The sequence below is a fragment of the Lates calcarifer genome, linkage group LG2, assembly GCF_001640805.2.
Source record: "Lates calcarifer isolate ASB-BC8 linkage group LG2, TLL_Latcal_v3, whole genome shotgun sequence".
Lineage (NCBI taxonomy): Eukaryota > Metazoa > Chordata > Actinopteri > Centropomidae > Lates > Lates calcarifer.
Window position 1 is genome coordinate 4,322,324 of NC_066834.1, and position 20,424 is coordinate 4,342,747.

At 38.2% G+C, this 20,424-nt stretch overlaps 1 protein-coding gene across 4 annotated transcripts in view; it reads left to right on the top strand.

Moving 5' to 3' along the window:
* Positions 1-20,424, top strand: part of LOC108887639 (glypican-6) — a 125,936-nt gene that overhangs the window by 19,401 nt on the left and 86,111 nt on the right. For 3 of the 4 annotated variants that reach the window (XM_018683092.2, XM_018683093.2, XM_018683095.1), the window contains one exon: positions 7,096-7,254. In XM_018683092.2, coding sequence (XP_018538608.1) covers positions 7,096-7,254 — 159 coding nt within the window. Of the gene's footprint in view, positions 1-1,452; positions 1,553-7,095; positions 7,255-20,424 lie in introns of those variants that run through there. The other variant, XM_018683098.2, reaches the window with a different exon arrangement.

A 20,424-nucleotide genomic window follows, 5' to 3' on the forward strand; every position in this document is an offset into this window, starting at 1 on the left:
TTGTTGAGCTTTAACATCACATAGCTGCCTAATAAACTGTAGCCTTTGCTGCCAGTTTTAATGAACCACCATTAGAGAGGAAGGATAAGAAATGTGCCATCCTTTACGCCTTCCCGTAAGACATGATAGCAGCGTTTGCCTGTACATGAAACCTCAAACACACGCACAGTACATGCTTCTTTAACATCAAGGGGTATGAAGCCAAAGGGGACTGAGGCCAAATACAAGGCATCTGTGGATAGAATGTACCATATGATGTTAGTTCTTCTTTAATCTCTGCATGATTGTACCTCCAGGTTCATCCACTTCCTCCAAATGACCTATATAATCCTGACTTTAATTTAGAAGACTAGAACATATATGTATCACACATAATCTTTAAAGTAACATTTTTGGAACTTTGAGTTCTGTGTCTGTGCGCCTGATTGCATGTGTCAAATGTGGGCATTGTCTCACCAGCTTTTCTCCAGCCATTCATCAGCATTGAGCCGGCCTGTGTGAGCATCCTTCGAAACCATAGTCAGCAATTTTCACCTAATTACAATGCTACGCTTCAATCGGTGTTGTGCAGCTCATGAAGACAGTGATCCAGAGGAGCCAAACGCATCTGTGCATCAAAGGAACTGAACAAAACAACTAATGTGTGATTGCATTTGTAAGCTGAACAATATTTCTTATGCCTCACTTCCTTTTGATTAGGAAACATTTGAGCTTATGCCAGAACATTTCACTGTAAAATCCCCAAAGAAGATTAGCATTTGTCCTTAATTATCTTGCTCTCTATAATTACATACATTTAAATCTCTGATCAGCTCGTTCTGAAAGATGCGCAGCGCTGCCTTCTGACATCTGTGCTTGAGGCAGCTGCAAGGACAGAGTGGTGCATTAACAAGCTGGACTGGGTCAAACAAATGAGTGAAGGTCTTTCTCTGCTATTTTTTTATTTTATTTTAACAGCAATTACATAACTCTTTGCTCACAAGTCATAGATAAATCTATGAGTAAATAATGTATTATGCATGTGTGTATGCTTGTCTGTCTAAGTGTGTGCCGACCCATGAATTCATGATCAGGTTAAGAGTGTAATGAATCATGAATGTGGGTGGATGTGCCAGACCCAAAGCTTAAGATCTAACATCTTATGTCTAAATGGAAGCTGGCTTCTCTCTGTATGAAAAAACCCTGTGACACGTGTATCTTTTTTAGTGTATTAGCGCTTCTGTCAGTGTTGTCACCCGAGGCTCACATACAGTATGTGTTTCTTTGCTGCTCACTCAGTTAAATCAAACTTTACACTCTCCCTTTCATCCTTTTATCTGTTGTTTTGTCAGAAATATAGGCTGCCAGACAGAACACATCACTGAAATGGGTATAACTCAAAAGCCTAGATGCACTTTTTTTTTTTTTAAAGAAACGTGCAAAAGTTTCATCAGCGGTGAAAGACTTGGTTGCAGCACTGATTTGGCAAGCCATTTTAACAGATGCCATGAACATGCTCTGGGACTGTTCCCAACTTCCCACTCGCCCCTCCTCACCTGCAGCCATCGGTAATGTAAGTGACAAAAACAACATTAATTTTTTTTTCCCTCAGTGCTCCACTTGCTAACAGCTTTGTAAAAAGTCATTACAGAGTCTCCTGTTTATGTAAGCATACAGTAACAGCAAGGCTTTATCAGTTAACACAGGCTTGCTCAGATAGATAGTTTGGAGTTGACTGCTTCCAAATTGAATAATTGTAAATGAACATAATGTTCTTCTATTATAGTTATCATAATAGGAGGGATAGCATTTTTGTGTAAATGTATTATCCTACTCTTTTGAACAAGTGCTCAGTCTACTGTACACAGAAAAATTGACCTGTATTATATAAAAAATGGACCTGTATTATATAAAATCATTTGTCATACTGCTTTTAGAAAGGTTTTAGTTGGGTCTTATTGAACTGTTGCTCGTTAAAAATATTTAACATATTTAATTGAAATAGTTTTATTGTTTTAAAAAATCTCAATTCTTAATGCTGTTGACCAGTCATGAATTCACTCACAGTTTAATTGTTTAACTGGTCTTAAATGTATTTTTTTCTAGTAGCAGACGTGTGTTTTCTACCTAAACAGACATCTGTGGCTCTCTGTTGTGTCCACCCTTGTATCTCCATTTTTGTGGCACTGTTGGTATTGAGTCTTACAAGCTGAAGTCAGCCAGACAGAGTCTGAGCACAACTGTGATCTCGCAAGCGTGCAGTGTATTGACAGCTTGGTTTCAAATTCCATCTCGGGTGCAAAGCAACCAACTAGAACAGGACAGATATGGTCTAGTGAGCCAAAATCCCATCTAGATTTGGGGACGATTAGTCCCTAAGTTCACTAAGGTAGGCATTTATGTTTGTTTTGTTCTTTTGAAACGGAGCTCACAACGTATAAACGCAGTGGGAAAAACGTGCAAGAAAGTTTCGTGTAAAAATGGCAGAATAGGTTTGTCCTGTATTATTTTGGCATTACTGCTATTTATAATCTGTTTATTTTGGTATTTATATTATGAAAAGCAATCAGAAGAATAGACAGGTGAGAAAAGGAAAGAAGGAATAACTTGTGACAAACTCAAAGTCACAAAATCATAAACATGCAGCTCACAGAGTTGCCTGCCGCTCAAAGACTCCTATTTTATGTTGGTTTATGTAACAGCAGTGTCACAGTTTTCAAAATGGTGAAAGTAGCTGGATATGTCAAATTATGTCTTTTTGGGCAAAAAAACAAGACTGAAAGATGAATAGAGAGGTGCACAACCTATGAAAGCTGAAAGCTAAAAGCTCCAGGGTTTCCTTTTAGCTGTCATTCACACTTAAGGACAGTTCAGCCTTTTATTGATTTTTATTTATTTATTTATTTATAGGAGTTTTTTGCCAACCTTTAGTGGCCAGCAGTGTTATTCCACCTGCTCTGACAAGTTAAGTCAATTTATTGCATCAACAGAAACTTCAAATTGAAATTGACTTACCTCAGAGTTGCAGGCTCCCTAATGCAGTGGGAAATTTTCATTTTTCTTAAGTTATCTATCATTATGACAGTAAAGCATTTACCCTTTTGCCAAAGTCTTGCTTGGGCATTGTTTCACTAATACTACAATTGTAGATTTTGGGAAGCATGATCTGCAAGGCTGAAATGAGGTGTTTTCTTTCTGATATTTGCCAACCAGCTGATGCATGCCAGTAGGAACTGATCCCAAGTCAGTCTTAATAATCAATGTAAACATCTTCCTGTTTATGTGATTGATATTTTAATTATAATGTGTTTCAGTGAATTGAAGCAAAATGGATACAACACAAACACTAGTGACATGACTCAATAAAGAGGAGACATTTCTGTAAAGAAAAACTGAGATTGAATGATTAGATACATAAGCTGATGGAATTGTATCAGTATGGCACGGTTACCTCAAACTGTGCATCCTGCACAATATTGTTTTCTCTGCAGCCATGTGCTAAACTGATCACAGCTTGGAATAAAAGTTTTCTCACAGTGTTGCATTTCCATGCACTACAAATAATGTGTGACAGTTGAGGAATGCTGTTGCATTGCTAAAAGATTACAGCATTGTCGTTTTAGCAGAGAAACAAAAGAGCCTTAAAGAATCACCAAATAGAAATCGACTTCTGCGTTTCAGCTTATTTTGTTGTTTTAGAGAGTTGGGTCTCTGTGGCCAGGAGGCTCCCTGCATTACTCTGGAGACAATGGGCTTGTGTTGAACCGTTGATGGTGCACCTCATTATTGTAGCTTGGTGCCTCTCTAAGGACTGATTAAGGATTAAGCACATTTGAGAGTGCCAGCACGTACATACTGCATCCTCCTTGTTTCATTATCCATGCACGGCTCCTTCATCTATAGCTTACTGTATATGCATGCAGACAACCAGTGTGCCTGCCTGTGCCTGCACTGTATAGTAGGATCCATCCAAAAAAAAAAAAAAAAGTCCCACAATCTGAGTCTATTCTGCATCCCCCACTGCTGCCGCGACAGTCATTTCATCTTTTCCCTTTCTCAAATGTTAATAGGTAGAACTAAAAAAAAAAAAAAAAACCTCAAATCTTTCATGCGACTGCCGGCCAGACTTTCTTTTTTTTTTTTTCAGTCCTCTGATAATGATGTCTGATGCTTTCAGACATAGAGCAGTAGAGGAGAGATAATACAGGGAGTATGCAAAAACGTGGCACCTCTATATTTGCACATATCCATAACGAGTGGAAGTCTGGTAATTATTTCCCAAAGAATTTGCACAACTGCTGCCGTCTTTGGGCAACCTCTTTGCTGTTTCTGCAGATGTTGCTGCCCAAGAACACAAACAATTAAGTACACATTATGAGGAGTGTACCTTCAATGTTTCTACAGCAACCACAGCCTCAGTCTTTTGTTTATTTGTTTGTTTTTGTTTATGAATCTCATCTTCTCTCTGACAAGTAATCCATGATGAAGCCCTCAAGTCCTTCTCATAAGCTCCTGATGCTCGGCTCACAGATACGACTCCACAAATGAAGTGCTTTTTATCAGCAATAGCGAGAAATGGGCTGCGTAATGGAGAATATTTTTAATCTCGTCACTAGAAGGAAAACATGTCATATTTGTAAATGGGCATATTTTGGCAACAGGGTTTTCTGACTGATTCATTTGAAAAGCTTACTCACTTTCAGTTTCTTATATCTCTGGCAGTCAGTAGACAGTGCCGTGTCTGATGCATCTGGTTATATACCAGGTTATTTTTCTAAGCTTTAAATGTCCCTTTATTGGTGGATTCAGATGTTGTGTAATATGAGAGTTAATCACCGAAACCCACCCGTGAAAGCCAGCAATAAACGTAGCTGAGTGTGTGCATGTGCTGCTTTGTTGTATTTACAATATGACATTAACACTGACAATGATTAAACATTATTATATATTGGTAGATGTTTTATTTTACTATCAATCTAAGATGATCAAAGTTGAATAATTGAATAAAAAAACAAAACCAGTATATAGGCGAAGCAGCTTTGGCATGTGATTTGATTTGATTTGAGACCATTCATACTTTTCGTGTAAACTTGGTACATTTAAGCATTTTTTCACCTGTCATCCTTACAGATTTAGTCTAGCTCAGTCAAGTTCATAGGTATTGTCTGTGAGGTTGCAAAACTCGCTCACTTGTGGACTTTTTCACTCTTGTCCTAAAAGCATCCTGCGTGTTTGGATGTAGTCATCTCAACCAAAGGTCCGCAGCACTTTCACTAGGTTTTGTCTCTGGCATCTTTATGTATCCGCCTCAAATCAGTGTTCCCTTTCTTATCTCACATGTCTCTCAGTCCTCGTACACCTGCCTGGTGATGCTGCCATCACCGTGCCCTGAGATAGTGAGATTGTGTTAAATGCATGATGGGTTAAGCCTGGTTTCCATCAGATAGTCCTGTGCATTATGGCTGTGGAGTTGAATTTTTCATTTCATCAGCCTTCAGAATCTTTTCCTCTCATTCCTTTATATAATTTGTGCCCTTTTACACACTTACACTCTTTACACACAGAGAATAATCCACAGATGTGAGAGTACCCCTTCCACCAAAAGCAGGTTTATAGCCAAAGAAGTCTTGTTCCTCTTTTTCTCACTTTCTAAAGAATGAACTCCACAAATTTGACAAATTATTTAATACCCTTCCCCATATTCAATACTTCCATTTATGAATAATACAGATTCTTCTAAGTCCAATCGATTTAATTGTCGTCAAGCAGTAAGCTTGTAGAGACATTTCAGAGATATTCAAAGGGATTTTTAAAACATTCAACTCACCTTGGACGAATCCTGTCTCCAAACGGAAACACTTATTCACTAGAAATAGAACATTTTCTGAATAGAGGCTTCAACACCACATCATGTACAAGAAGTCAAGAGACGAAGGCTCTATAAAACATCATACAGTATTATCAAGATGGCACACTTAACATTTTCCAGTCTTTAAAGGGTCTATTTATCTAAATAACAAGTAACTCCCAGCTTACCCCTGCTGGTAGCTGGCCATGCAGATAATGTTGATGTTATATTGTGAGGTTTTGAGATCTCCAACTCAGATCTTTCAGCACACAACTATGTGTTAGAGCACATAAGCTGTAATGTTATTCTAAAATCTAAATATTCCCTCTTAAAGCTGCATTATCAATATTTTTGATAATGCCAGTGTGTCAAATGAGAGTGTAAAATGAAAGTGGTCACTTGTAGTTATGAACCTAGAAAGAATTTTCACACAACTCTGTACTTCCCTTCAGTTGTATGTAGTATTTGGTTTTCCGGTGTTACTGTTTTTGTTTGTCTTCACTGTCATCTGAAGTCTTTTCAAACACAGTGATTTTAAGCTCATAGGAGCCCACTGTTCTCCGCCTGCTAAGCACCAAACACCAGACAGACACAGTTAGCGAGCATTTAGCTGCTAAAGCTTCCAAATATTTCCCCTATGAGCTGGTGGAGGCCAAAACAGAACTAAAGGAGAGTGAAAATTGGACTTAGACTTATCAAGTGGAGAGAAACACAACTCCAAATGGAAGCTAATGTTCCTTGGTGTCTGGTGTGTGTGTAAATAATAATTTCTTCATTAACACATTCATTTATAAGGTGATAGTTTGTTTACAGCTTGTTGTGCCCCAGGTTAGCAAAAGAAAAAAAGAAACAATCAAAAAAATCAATTAATGCAGATTTAATGATAATTTTGACTGCTGTCTACTACTTGGCATAGTGTTAGGACTTTCTATAAACTGATGCACTGCCTTTCATTTGACACATGTATGTGCATTAGCTCAGCTGCTGCTGTTGCAGTGCTTTGGACTGTGATATAAAGACAATCCTGGATTGGGTGTTTGCACTGCCGTATCAAAGCTGCTCTCTGTTTCACACGATAGCAGGTTACTGACAAATATTATCCTTCTCCATTTGTTACGGTCTGTCCCTCTTTGATAGCTTCAGTGATGAAGAGTCCCAAAATCACAGGAGAGTTTTGATCAAAGACTCAGCTCAGCCTTTTGAAAAACTGAATCCTGTGGCAGTGATGTGTGTAAAAAAACAGCGTTCTGTTTCTCTTTCTCCCTCAGGTGAGCACCTGCGTGTCTGTCCTCAGGGATACACCTGCTGCACGTCCGAGATGGAGGACAAACTCAACCAGCAGAGCAAACTGGAGTTCGAGAACTTGGTCGAGGAGAGCAGCCACAATATGAGGACGACATTTGTCTCGAGGCATAAAAAGTTTGACGGTAAGCTATGGGTTTTTTTTATTTATCTGACATGCAGAGATTGTGTGACATGTAAGTTGGTACCCCAGACACCACCACCACCAATGAATGTGCTCTAGACAAGCACTGTCAGACTTGTAAACACAGACCATTGATGCCATGATTAATGATTACTATGACTCTTATTAGTAAGATATGGGCAGTGGTTGTTCTGGCAGTTTTCTTTTCAGAAATTTTGCCCCTCTTTTTCTTCAATTCAGTAGTTTTCTTTATCCTTTCATAAGACTGTCTTAATAGCTATTATTACTGCTCTTCCACACAAACAAACACACTATGGCTTTTCTGATTGACTTGTGGACAATGCTTGGGGGGTGTATTGGTGCTTTGTGCTTCTTGTCCTAAAGGAGCCTCTGTGGATTTAGTCACATACCAACAGAACAAGATAGCACTAATGTGGCTTTGTGGGGAAAAATGTTATTGGTATTCTGTATGCTTGAATGCAAATCTGACAGTCTGTAAAACTAAAGTCAGTGCTTTGCATCACTTGTAGGAGATCTCACATGGTGCACAGTATGAGATCAAGGTGCCTCAGTGTCTTCATGCCACTTATACTGTCGGTGTGTATCGCCTATGGCTGTCTCCACATAATGAATCAGTTGCCTAATTTAAAATTCTATTTTATATGTTAACAAGGGTTCTTGTCAGATTCATATCAGCTTCAGTGAATATCATCAAAGTATCTGGTTTTGATCAACAAAATGTTTTCCTTGACAGTAAGTACCAAAATTGTGGTACATGCTGTTTAAAAAACAAACAAACCAAAAAAAAAAACTATCAATAAATTGCAGGCGTGACCCTACAGTATTTACAGTACTGAAAAATCTATACGCTTTTCACTCAGGCCTCTGTGGCTCTTCATGAGTACTGTCAGTGTGCAGGTCGGAGACTAACGCAGTTCCTTCAGTAAGAAAAAGAGACACTAACAAATCTTGAAAAAGGACGTTTTCTGTGGTCCTTGGCAAAAAATGTTTAAAATCCTTTTTTTTCTCTCTTTATGTGATACCAAGTGTGATGTAAACTGAAAACAGTGCACTGGCATTAGAAAGGGTATAGCTGGAATGAGAGCGAGATGTTTCACCTGGCCAGTTTCTTTCTAATTTGTCACTGCTGGGTGTTAAATGATTCATCTGTCAGGTTGGCAAGGAGCTGGAATTATAGTAGAGTAGGAATTACAGTGTTATTGTTTTAATTGGCAGGATTAATATATCATCATGATTTTTAAACATAGTCTAAAAGGCTGAATCTTGATAATTTACTATGTATCCTTTCCCAGTACAAATACATGCATTTACACAATTGTGAAAATGACCAATTTGAATCACAAGCAGCAGTTATCACTTTCATGAATGACGAGAAGAGGAAGCATTTTTTAAATATCTTTCTATTGCCCGCTGTATGAAATTAGAGATATGTAGATCAACATGATCATTCCTTGTTCTCGCTGTTGCAGATGGAAGGTCACTAGAAATCCAATCTGGGCATATTTTAATGGATTGTAGCTGCGAAAAATAAAGCCAATCAAATCTCGATCTTTTCTTTACCGAACTCCAGTGTATTTTGTCCTCATCACCCTGCTAGTGTTGCAGTGCTGCTCTCTTTTCGGTAGCACTATGTTAATGTGAAAAACTATCTGAGTGCAGTGGTGCGGCTGACTCTGTGTTCAGACACTGAGGTTGGCAAAATACACAGATTTGCTAAACTAACAGTTTAAGTGCGCGCTGACGGTGAAGTGACAAACATCACCAGCGGCAGGTCATATCATCTGTCGCTAATTAACTTTAGCTCAGAGAGAAACTTGATAACGGGTCAAGTCGGTTTCTGCTTAAAGTACTCTCTGCAGATGTACTCTGCCAGTGATTGTTTGTGATGGAAAAAGTCCATTCTCTAACACCGCTGTACAAACACGAGTGGACTCAGTGTTTCTGTGCTCTGGAACATCCCTAAAGGTTACTGCAATGAACCTCCTGTACGAGTAGTAAGAGTAATTCTTGACTGGTATTATTTACCTTTAAGTGACTGATTTCCGTTGAAATGTGTAGTTCACCACTTTATTCGCAATTTTGGAGAGTTTTTGAAAATATATGTAATTTGTGTATCTGAGATCATGGTATTGATTCCATGAAATAATAATGACCTTCAGATGTACAAGAAACACCAAGTTCTGAGAATCAGATGTAACTCATGGGAGTAGAAAGAACCGATAACAAAGGTTCAGCCCTTTTTTCTGTAAAACTTTTAATTGATAGCCATGGGTTGTGCGAGCATTGCCAGATTGTTTGAAATGTACAGTAAAGTACTTTAGATGCTGGAGTGTAGTTATACATTAATAGCACCATTTCACAGACAACGGTTATATAGGAACACTGGTGACACAAATCACTTATGCCTTTCCATCCTCTACATACACTCACACTCAACATCACATTCCTTCTCCTTGCGTTAAGTTCCCTCCACCTCATGGGGTTTGAATCATCCCTCATCAATTTTATATGCCCTCATTTCTGTCCCCAGTTATTTATAGGGTCCTATTATGAAAACCTTAACTTAGTTTTTGATTACTGACTGCTTCCCCTGGAAGCCTGTGGGTTTTGATGCATTATTGAGCAATCCTGAAGCCCTAAATGACTGTTGCACACAAGAATTAAGGTTTGGGTATTCTGAATGTCCAATCATCTGGCTGAGGAACACACCCCCACCTGCCACCAATCTCTCAGTATGCCTTACATTTTCCCAGAGAGACTTGAAGTCCAGTCATATTCTAGTCCTATTGATGCACAATATAGAGAAATAAACCCACAACCAACTTTGCAATAGTGCAACTCTGCATTTCTTTGGCTCAGGATGGTACACTCCCAACAGTTTTTCTTTGATTAGTCTGAAAGCATTAGTGTCCTCCAGTAGCCCAGTAGGTGCCCTAAGGTAAAGTGAAGTAAGAACAAGAAATTAAATAAATATTTACAATATTATGCATGTGAGAGTGAAAGCTGGAGAGATGGAGATAAAGACGGCGAGATTCAATGTGTGAAAGAGGCAGAGGAGGGGAGAGAGTTGCATCACATCTGTTAAAGATTAATTGCAGTGGATGAACCATGATAAAAGGTGCCTCATGCTCAGTCAAGTGATTTGAGATTTAAACTGCTATACAGAGTGGTTTGTTGCCACAGAAGCTGTCTCTTTGTTTATTTATTTTCTAAATCTCTTTGATTTCTGGTCCTGTATCATGTATTTAAAATGTCACAGTTTTATTGGAATGGACATTTTAAACATAATTTACTGAAAAAAAAAAATCACTCACTGGTGTGTAAGTTAGAACCTTAAATCAGTTACCCTCAAAAATCGAAATGGTTTTCTCACTAGGAAACATTGATACGAAACACAAAGTGATTTTATGATGCAGAAAAGGGATTTCCTGATTCATTTGTGGTGCTGCCACATTTATTCATAGTCAGCTGTGATCAGGGGAAAAGAAAACATTTGAAAGGCCTGGTCAAACAAAGTGGATCAAAAAAACTCAACAACATAGTTGATGCTAGTCCAAGGACTACTCACAGGGCTAGTCAGCAAAGTGTGCAACTAATGGTTAATACACTAACCAACCAACAACATATTAACACTCATCATTCACAACAGTTCTTCAAGGTAACTAGCCTGCTAGGTTGATCATTAACTGGACACTGAATTAAGACAGTTTATTCCAGAGATGTACTGGTATTATTGACTCCTGTCTCGTAACTATTTAGTAGAGCAGTTTATTGTCTGGCAGCGCAGGGCTGCATAAAGGTGGATGATGGAACAAAGCTAATGCTGTAGTCTCTGATATCCCATTCCCTCAAAGGTCAGCACTGTCAAGACATTTTGCATGTTGAGCTTAGTGCATATATTTGTAATACACATACACAACAACAACTTGTAAATTGGTGAATGTGTTATAAATATGCATTATTAGAATTTTTTGTTAAGCAACTAAATTCCAAATGGCCCCGTTCAAGAACCTTCACAAATGAATTGGTTTGAATGAACCAAAACACTAACCTAACCCAGATAAAACTTTCAGCTTAAATTTCCCCTTAAAAAGTTTTAAGGTACAGAAAAAGGTTCCTCACTTCATGACACTGATATTATTTTGTTCCTATGCTTTGCTTGAAGATACAGTATTTCAGCTGACATTGAGTGAAGTAATAAAACATGCCCGTGTTTTATGGCTGCACCAGTGCATTGATTTGAAATGTCTTGTTCAGCATTTTAAACATAAGTGCAGTTCAGCTGTACATTTAGTTGGAATACTACTCTGTGGGAGTTTAAGAGGTTAATAGAAGAATTGGAGAGGATCTCCGGTATTACCCTTTCTGTTTGTCATTCGATCTTGTTAAATGGTAGATGCTCGTTAGATTCAGTTTGGTTGATGCGTTTCTTTCCTCTCACGAGACCCTAGCAAGAGATTAGTGTATGTGGTTGGTTGACTAAAGTCTGGGTTGAGCAGCAGCCTTTGGTTGACTGAGTTCTTTGATCCTGCCTCAGTAGAGCTTCTCTGCCCAACATTGAGAGCTGCAGCGCCCCTCATTCACTTCAACAATCCCTTATTCACACCCGACTTAAACCAAGACTGACTCGAACACAACACCCCATTCTCTCTAATCTGTGGTCTCTGCAAATTCACAGGCTCCTGGTGGACCGTGTGAGCCGGCAAACACACACACACACACACACACACACACACACAGAGTTATAGCATTCCACAGATTCATTCTTTATCTATAACATTTTATTTCAAGGTGAAGTTTCTCAGAAGTATGAAATTTTGTCTTTTTAGGTATTAAAGAAAAATAAAAGAATCTGTATTTCTTCTGACAAGTAAAATAACTTGACATGTTTTTTTCAGGGCTCATTATTAAATTATGTCTTCATAGTTTCTACATTAATTGTTTAGTGGATTACAGTTCTTTGTGCACCACAGAATTCTAAGTCAAGAATTTAAGGAATAAGCACCAGGCACATTATTTCATGCATGAAAGAGCAGTAAATGGGACCTAAAACATTTTACTCTTCACAGACAACACATTGGTCCTGTGCATGATACGGTGGCCTCTTTTAAACAGAAAGAGGAAAAAACAAAGCTTTGATGCGAAATCAGAGAGTGATGAGTCACAGTCAACAGTGCACTTCAACATCGACCCCATTAGAAACAACAGAGGGAGAGATGAGGATCTGTGAACCAACATGTTGTAACTTATTATCTCAACAGTATCGTCTGATGGACTAATGGACAGTAATTTTCCTTCAATTTAAACACCTTTTCTTCTCATAAAGCCAAAACTGGTATAATTGTAGCCTGCCTTTTTTGTATTTTATATGGTTGGTGAATCAGCAAATACTTTTGATCTTTCATATCTAATCAGCCCACCCTTGCAGCTTCAGTTTTGTGAGCACTGCTGATTGGATTGCATTGGGTGAGGCTAATAGGGATTAATGTAAATTGGTATGCATCATAGTCAAATAACGGAGAAAAGCTTCCAATTATGAGGTCTGGAAATACCTTAAATTGAGCCTGTGGAAGAGATGAAAAGATATAATTGTAGATCTGTTCATAGGATAAAACCGTATGTTCAAAATGCCTCAAAGCTAAATGCATTCCTAAACTGCAACAAGTCCTCCAACCAGAATGACGACTGGTTGTTTGTCTGTACCCTCTGATATGACCACAGGCAAACATGACCTTCATTGTCATGGCTATGATAATAAAATCAATCACATTGTCACTAGTTTCAAATGGGAAACAAACAATTGCCTAATATGAGGAAGTTCTTTGCAGTACATGTTGTTTAGACAGCCCTAACAACCAGTTGCATGTAAATGCATATTACAATTTCCAGAGCCTTCAAACAAGTTATTTTACCAATAGCATCAAAAGATTGTTTGATTTTGTGTTAGACTGACCAGGAAAATATGTTTTGCTTATTTACCACTGTACTCTAAGTGTAGAGGTTTGGTTACCAAAGATTGAGACACATTGCTCCATTTCTTCTTCATGGCATCTCTTTGTTTGTCCCTCCTAAAGAAAAACCCCTCACTTTGCTTCAAAGAGAGAGAATACGATGTCGACGCCTAAGTACTATCGGACTGCTATTGGAGGGAAAGAGGCTTCATAATATACCATATATGTGAACAGCAAGACAGATTTTCTTCCTGAGATTTGTCAAATTCAACCTATATAGTTTCAACTGAGTGACAGGGAATAAAAACAACATTGTAAATAGTTTTTACTTAAAAATATTGAATTAAAAACCATCCAAAGCCAGTTCTGTTCATGTTCATGGATATATAAAACCTCTGGTAATCTACTAACTTACCCAAACATCACAAAGTCAGTGTCTTTACATTTATTATTCATGCTTGACATTCACTGAAGTACTTACCAAGTAAAATTTTGAAAAATGCCCACAATTCACAGCTGACATCAAATGGTTACATCAAAACAGGATCTCAAAGGTCCTCATTAATACTATACTCGCCCCAGTTTGACTCTGAAGTTATGAACTAGAATTATAATAACCAGTTTCCATATAACAAGCATTATAATCCTTTTAAGAAAGTAAACTATTTGCTCGCTTAAAATTTTGATAGATGATCCTTAATATCCTCAGTGTAACAAATTATCTGTCTGTTTTGCTTCTGCAAACTTGAGTGATAGCTTTCAGACATTTAATTATGCCATGCACAAGTTCCACTGTTGCAGATGGAGGACTTGAGTTTGTGGACTGATTTGTAATTCCCATTATCCTTTGTGCATAATATAATAGCCAACATTATTAATTTATAGTATGAATAAATTAAATAAGGAGGTTCGCCTTGATACACAGTGCAAGATTCTGATGAGTTTCGGCCCCGTTTATACATTAACACACTGGTTGAAAGTTTACTGCTGGACACTGATTTGGCGCAGGTAAACTTGCTAAATAAATTACAGGCAGTTATTTGTGAGGATTATTAGGTGCTGTGTGGGCCTGGCTAGTACTAAATGACAATGTAGAGAATCACTTTACATAATAGAACTCTTAACTCTAACATTACTAGAAGTGTAAACCTAATCTTGCTACGCTGAGTGGTTATTAGTTTTGTTTGATTAATACAGTACCAGAGCTAAGAAATGTGATGAGAATTGTGATGATGGGAAAGCCAAGAGGTCATTAAAATCAAAAGGGTTTATCCTCTGGGGAACCTCAGTCCACTTTCATGACAATTTCATTGAGTTGTTTATGGAGTTCCTGCCCATGTGCTTTTGGTGTCTTGTGTTCAGTTGCACATTTTGCACTGACTGGTGTTCCTAGATGAAATGCCAGGGCATCATCAAAATAATGAGGAATCTTTCTCTGTGACATGTTTGGTCAAGTCAAATCAGTGTTATTTATTTAGCCCAAAATGACAAACTTGCCTCAAAGGGAAAAACAAACTATGTAGCATGTGACAATGAGTATTCTTAGACCCTCAGTTTGGAAAAGGAAAAAAATCCCCCCAAAATTTAGACAGATTTACACAGTATGCATCACTGGTGATTGTCTTGCAATATGTTACATAAAATACACTGTCATACAGGTTCAGATTTACCATGATACTGTTATCACGGGCAAGCTGCATATTGCTTTTGTGTCACAAGATCCCCTTCCCCTGTCAAATACAGATTCAATTACAGCTTTGATTAAATGAAAACATAAATGCTAAATTAAGTCAAGTCAGCTTTATTTGTGAAGCTCAATATAAAGAAATCACTAATTTTCATCAAGGGGTTTTACTTAAACAGGAAACCAAATCCATTGTCCTTAGACCCCTGATTCATATAAGGAAAAAATATGTAGAAAAAATGTAAGAAACCATGACTCTGACAACATGACCCTGAACTGTACACCTCCTAGTACAGGACATGAAACAAATGTTCGGGACACAAAGGACACCACAGGAACTTGGTAACCATCTGATCGTACAAGACCTTCATTACACAGGAGATGACATAAAATTACACATAGGGCAGGACACTGGTGAGGACAGGGCATGCATTGATTTAACCCCTACAGTCGAGTGATGAAGCTGAAACCTCTGTGACAGTTGCATGTCCATTTCTAATGAAATCTAAAACCATGTGGACGCACAGTTCCTGGAAGTGTTCATAAATAAATAACCTCTGTTTTGGTGTCCCTGTGTTATCCAAAGTGAATGTCAGGAAGACTGCAATTCTCCGAGGACTGAGGGAATGGGGTCTGTCCAGCAGTGCTTTAGCAGAGAGTTGGTGGCAGCCTCCATCATCTGGCACAGGCTGCAGCCCGGTGTCACTTTTGTACTTCAGGATGGATGGCTCTGTATGGCCTGGACACTGTTAACTCTGTCCCACTGGTGAGCTTCAAGGAGAAGGCTATAAGAGGCATACCTTTCCACAAGCCTCTGTAGCAAAAATGAAGAGAGAAAATCTACTGCTCTGGTGCAATGAGATTCTTCTTTTCAATATATTTATTAAATTTAAACTTTGTGTCAGGTATTGAAACACATACACTGTGAAAACTCACTTACAAAAAATTCTATCCTCAGGATATTGAGTTTGCTCAGGCTACAGCTGAGATCGAGCCGCCTCTTGAGACAGATGAAAAATGTTACCCCCCTCCTGCAAAGGTGCTGATATGCCTCCCTCACAGATCCCCACTGTTCCATCCCCTTTTGATTTCCATGCATCATCTGAAATTGACTGAATGTGGTGACCGTGAGGTTGGCATAATTTTTAGTTTAGCATTCACTTGAGATGTGACAGTGAGTAATTGGCATGTCAGGCCTTACGTATAAATTGCAGCAGGAGAGATTTGACATCAGGAGTGCTAAAAGGAAAGGCAGTGATTGTTCTTGCATTGCTGATTAAACCCCTTTTTTTTCTCTGCTTGAAATACTTGCTGCAGTGTTTATCTATTCTGCTGGTGTATCATCAGCCTATTAAATTGGTCATGAATTTTGCTGTTTATTCTGGATAGTTGTTCCTTGTGAATTTTAAAACCAGATTATGAGATTGGCCGGGGAATCTCTCTCTATATGTAGTAGCCTACACTATCTATAGGAGGAAAGTGATTTGATTGTGTGCCATTGTAGGGCATAATATATATGTGTGACGTTATAGATGCAGAGCTGCACAGCCTCGGTGCATCCAAGTTTTGAAATACATGCATATCCCAGATGAACACTGTGGTTGGTTTGTCCTGTGTTGTGCAACTACAGCGGGTGAAAAATTTACAATTCATTTGTGGAAACATTGCTACTTACTCATGACTGAATGTGGGTGGCAGAGCAAATGTGTAAGTGTTCATTCTTAAAATGTAGAATGTAGGGTGAATTGTGATGTGGTAATCAGACATGATTAGAGGGTAGTTATTATACAACAAGGCAGTTATTGTTAAAAAAAAATGGAAAATACCTATGCTGTGTGTTAAAATATAATGTAGGTATAGTTCAAGTAATTTTCCAAGGACATACAATATTTTCTGTTGATTGAGTATGACAAGCAGTGGTACAGGTGAGAAATGAAATTACAATGAAATACAGTAAGCTTTTTTTAATTAAAAAAAACATATGACTTTAATAAATACCCTTAAAATTGGTGAGACAAGATTATTTTGTTCAGTGCTATGAACCTTTTTTAAAATATTTTTTTTATAAAGTTAGAGTCAGGTTCTGGCTGAATGACTGTACAGCACTATAAAATACACAGCAAAATATTCTTGACCAGCTTTTTAAATTATAAAAGGAAGTTGTCAGAAAGAGTTGTCATCAGCCATATCACACATGAAAATGGACAGACTGCAGACGGCAGGCTGCAGCTGCAATATTCTCACATGACGTCCACCATCGAATGTCTCTGAATGAGTGAATGAGTGACCACATCTGTCAGGTGTCCAACCGTGGCTGTAGTCCTCCTTGTGCCCAGGCAAAAGCTAATCATCATTTAGAAAGTGCAAGTACAAAAAAAAAAAATAACAATAAACTCTTTTTTTCCTTCTGAGAACCCTAGTATCCTAACTCAGACACAGGAAACACTCTGCAGAATGGATTAGTCTGACAAAGCTCGGCATGGAAGCTTTCATGGGGAGAGGCACTCACCATCTCAGTCACATTGAGACAAAGCTGCTTATCCACAGGGTCACAGTAATGAAATGGTGTGTACAGCCAATTTGCTCCTTGCTATTCAACAGGTGTGAATTTCATCCACGGGAAGAAATCACTTTGATTTTCTGAGCCTTGCTAATTGACCTCTCCAGTGTCTCTCCACACTGAACTGTGTCAGATCTTAGAAGAGACAGAGATGTCCTCAGCAAAGGTGGCTTTTGTCAATATAATTAACTGAGCAGAGAAGAGGAATTGTAGCTTTGCCTCTGAGTTTTGGTATGGAGCCAACTCTGAAAGTGGTTAAGTTGGTAACTACTTCACGTTATACCACTCAGTATTAATTACATCACTGCTTTCCTAAGATAATGGTGTAGTGTCACTGGATGGCAGGGCCAGTACATTTTGCCTTTGGCAACACTGCTGGTGACGTATTACAGTGCAGAATTGAATGATTATATTGTAGTAATTATATTGATGTATTTGTCTTTAGGAACAGTAATACTGCAATATATTGTAAAAGCAAAAATATTGTTTTAGACACACCATGGTTTCCTGCACTATTTTATAGTGAAAGTGCCATGACTCATCTAAACTAAAGACTGCCTCTGGTAACTAAAGAAGAAATTATTACATTTTTATGAAACATAGTATTTGGCTTATTGAGCTTTAAAGAGTACTCCACAGATTTTCCATTGTGCAATATTACCATTAATATTGTCAGACTCACAATGGACAGGTTTTTTTTGTTGTTGTTGTTTTTTTTAAAGGATCAAAATCAATCCAGCAGAACTGTCCAGGCCTCCTTCCTCCTTTTCAAAACCTGTGCCTACATTAGCCGCAATGCAACCCGACCACCGACAGTTCAGTCGGAAATTTAGTAGAGGCTATTGCAGCCTCAAGCAGAGATGAGTAGTGGGCTTCCAGTAAACTCACTTCTTTCTAATTCCATACCTCCATTTTTTCATTTTAACTCTTTTAGCTTTCAGACCCAACCCATGCTGACTCCAGTGACAGCTCCTTCTGGAGCAAGAAAAGACTTAATACAACTTTTTTCACTCATGCACTGCTACCTGGAAACATAGTTTCCAAATTGGTGGAGTCCAGGGAAAACAAGCAGTGGCGTTACATCACATTGCAAAGGCCATATGTTGTATGAGTGAGGCAGTTGTTGAAGTCATTTTGTGAGTGCAGAAATTACTTATGCGCACATGTAACATTGAGGAATCAGTCAATCAAGGAATTATACAGACGTTTGTTCCTTGTGTAAGACTAGTTGAATTCAATTTCCATCTTTACCGACAATTAGTGAGGTTCACAACCAATGCAGTTACAACGGCTGGAGGACTGTGATGCCAACACTTTGTGTCATGGCTTAAGAGCGCTGTCATGTGTTGTTGTGAGTATTATTAATAATTGATGTTTATGTCTTTATGCTTGTGAGTAAGCTGGACACAGTCAACTAAATTATGATCAAATATAAGAGCTTAGAGATGTATTATCATCAAAGTAAAATACTGTAATTGAATGGGCAGATTCAGAGATGTCTTACTTCACAATATTATTTCACAATCAGTTCTTCTGCATATTTTTAATATTCAATTTGCAAAAACATTACCATCAGTGTAATCAGATCATCATGCAATTTTATATAATTACTGGACAATAATCAGTTTTGGCTGAATTAATTAAAGGTTTTCTCCACTAGATGAAGCCAATGGGTATTTGCTGTATTACAGTTTGTAATAATAGCATTGCTTGTAATGCTAACAGAAACTGAAGTCTAACAAGCCAGTAAGACTTCTCTTCAAACATTGATAGTCATTCTCTGGTTGCTGGGTGGAGAGCACTGGCAGAGCTTTGCTGTGCTGGTACCTGGAAGAGTTTTATTTCAATGGTTCTTATGAGAATTTACATTGTTTTATCTTTAAGACATTTGCATCTCTAAGATTATACAATGAACAGATTGGATCAAGCTACAAAAACAAAAGTAATATTTATTCACACATGCTATTTAAACACAGATTTACAATATTCATATTTACTGCATTTAGTGACGTGGCCACTTCATGAGTATATTTCTCGCTGAAATAACAATAATTAGATTTCAGTCCCCTTCTTGCAAATTAACAACCAGTTTTATGTCTCTTGGTGCTGACAACTTGTTCTCAGCTCTTGGACAACATTCAGCTAAGTATTCAGCAGAGAAACAAAGTAAGATCATGAACATATGACATTGTAGGTGTGTCAATCAGTCAGCCTCAAAATATGAATCTTTTTCTGGCTCCTTTCTAAGCTTGGGCTTGGACTTTCAGGCACGCACACACCAAATGGTGGTTTAAACTGCTCTGTTATAGGGTTTAACCAACTTTCTCTGGATCCTGTCTTTTGCACCTCCCAGTATCTGAGCTTTGTCATACAGTAACCCTGTGTTGTCTTCAATCCCCCCGTTTTTTGTTACTTTAGTACAACAAAGGCGTTTAGAGTAACCACAATGAAGAGGGCATTCTTCAAACATCAACAGTGCACAATGAACAAAGAAAGGTAACGTTAGAGCAACAAGCAGTGGTTTGGTATGATCCCTGGTTCTTGCAGGTTTCAGCCTGTGCTGGGAAATGGAGAAGAGAATCTGTCGACCGTTGACCGAGTAGGAAAAGAAGAAACAGGGTGGAGTGAAGGGTGGAATAATAGTCTGGAGAGAGTAGCCTGCTGTGATAGGTTACTGAGGTCACTGTTTACTGTTATGGTTGCTGTTTTGTCCATCGTGAACAAGATAATAGCAAGAACACCTGACTATAAAATGCAGTTCAATGACAATAGACACTGAATTGAGTCAGCATGAATTTGACACAATTTTAATACAAGTATTCAGCAATGCATAGTGCCAAAAAAAAGTGTTCATTTTAGGCTGTTGTACTGGGTTCCATTATACTGTATGTTATAGGTGTTATTATCTCTGCTGCCTTCTTTTGGGCTAGAGTACATGTTGTGTACACTATGGCT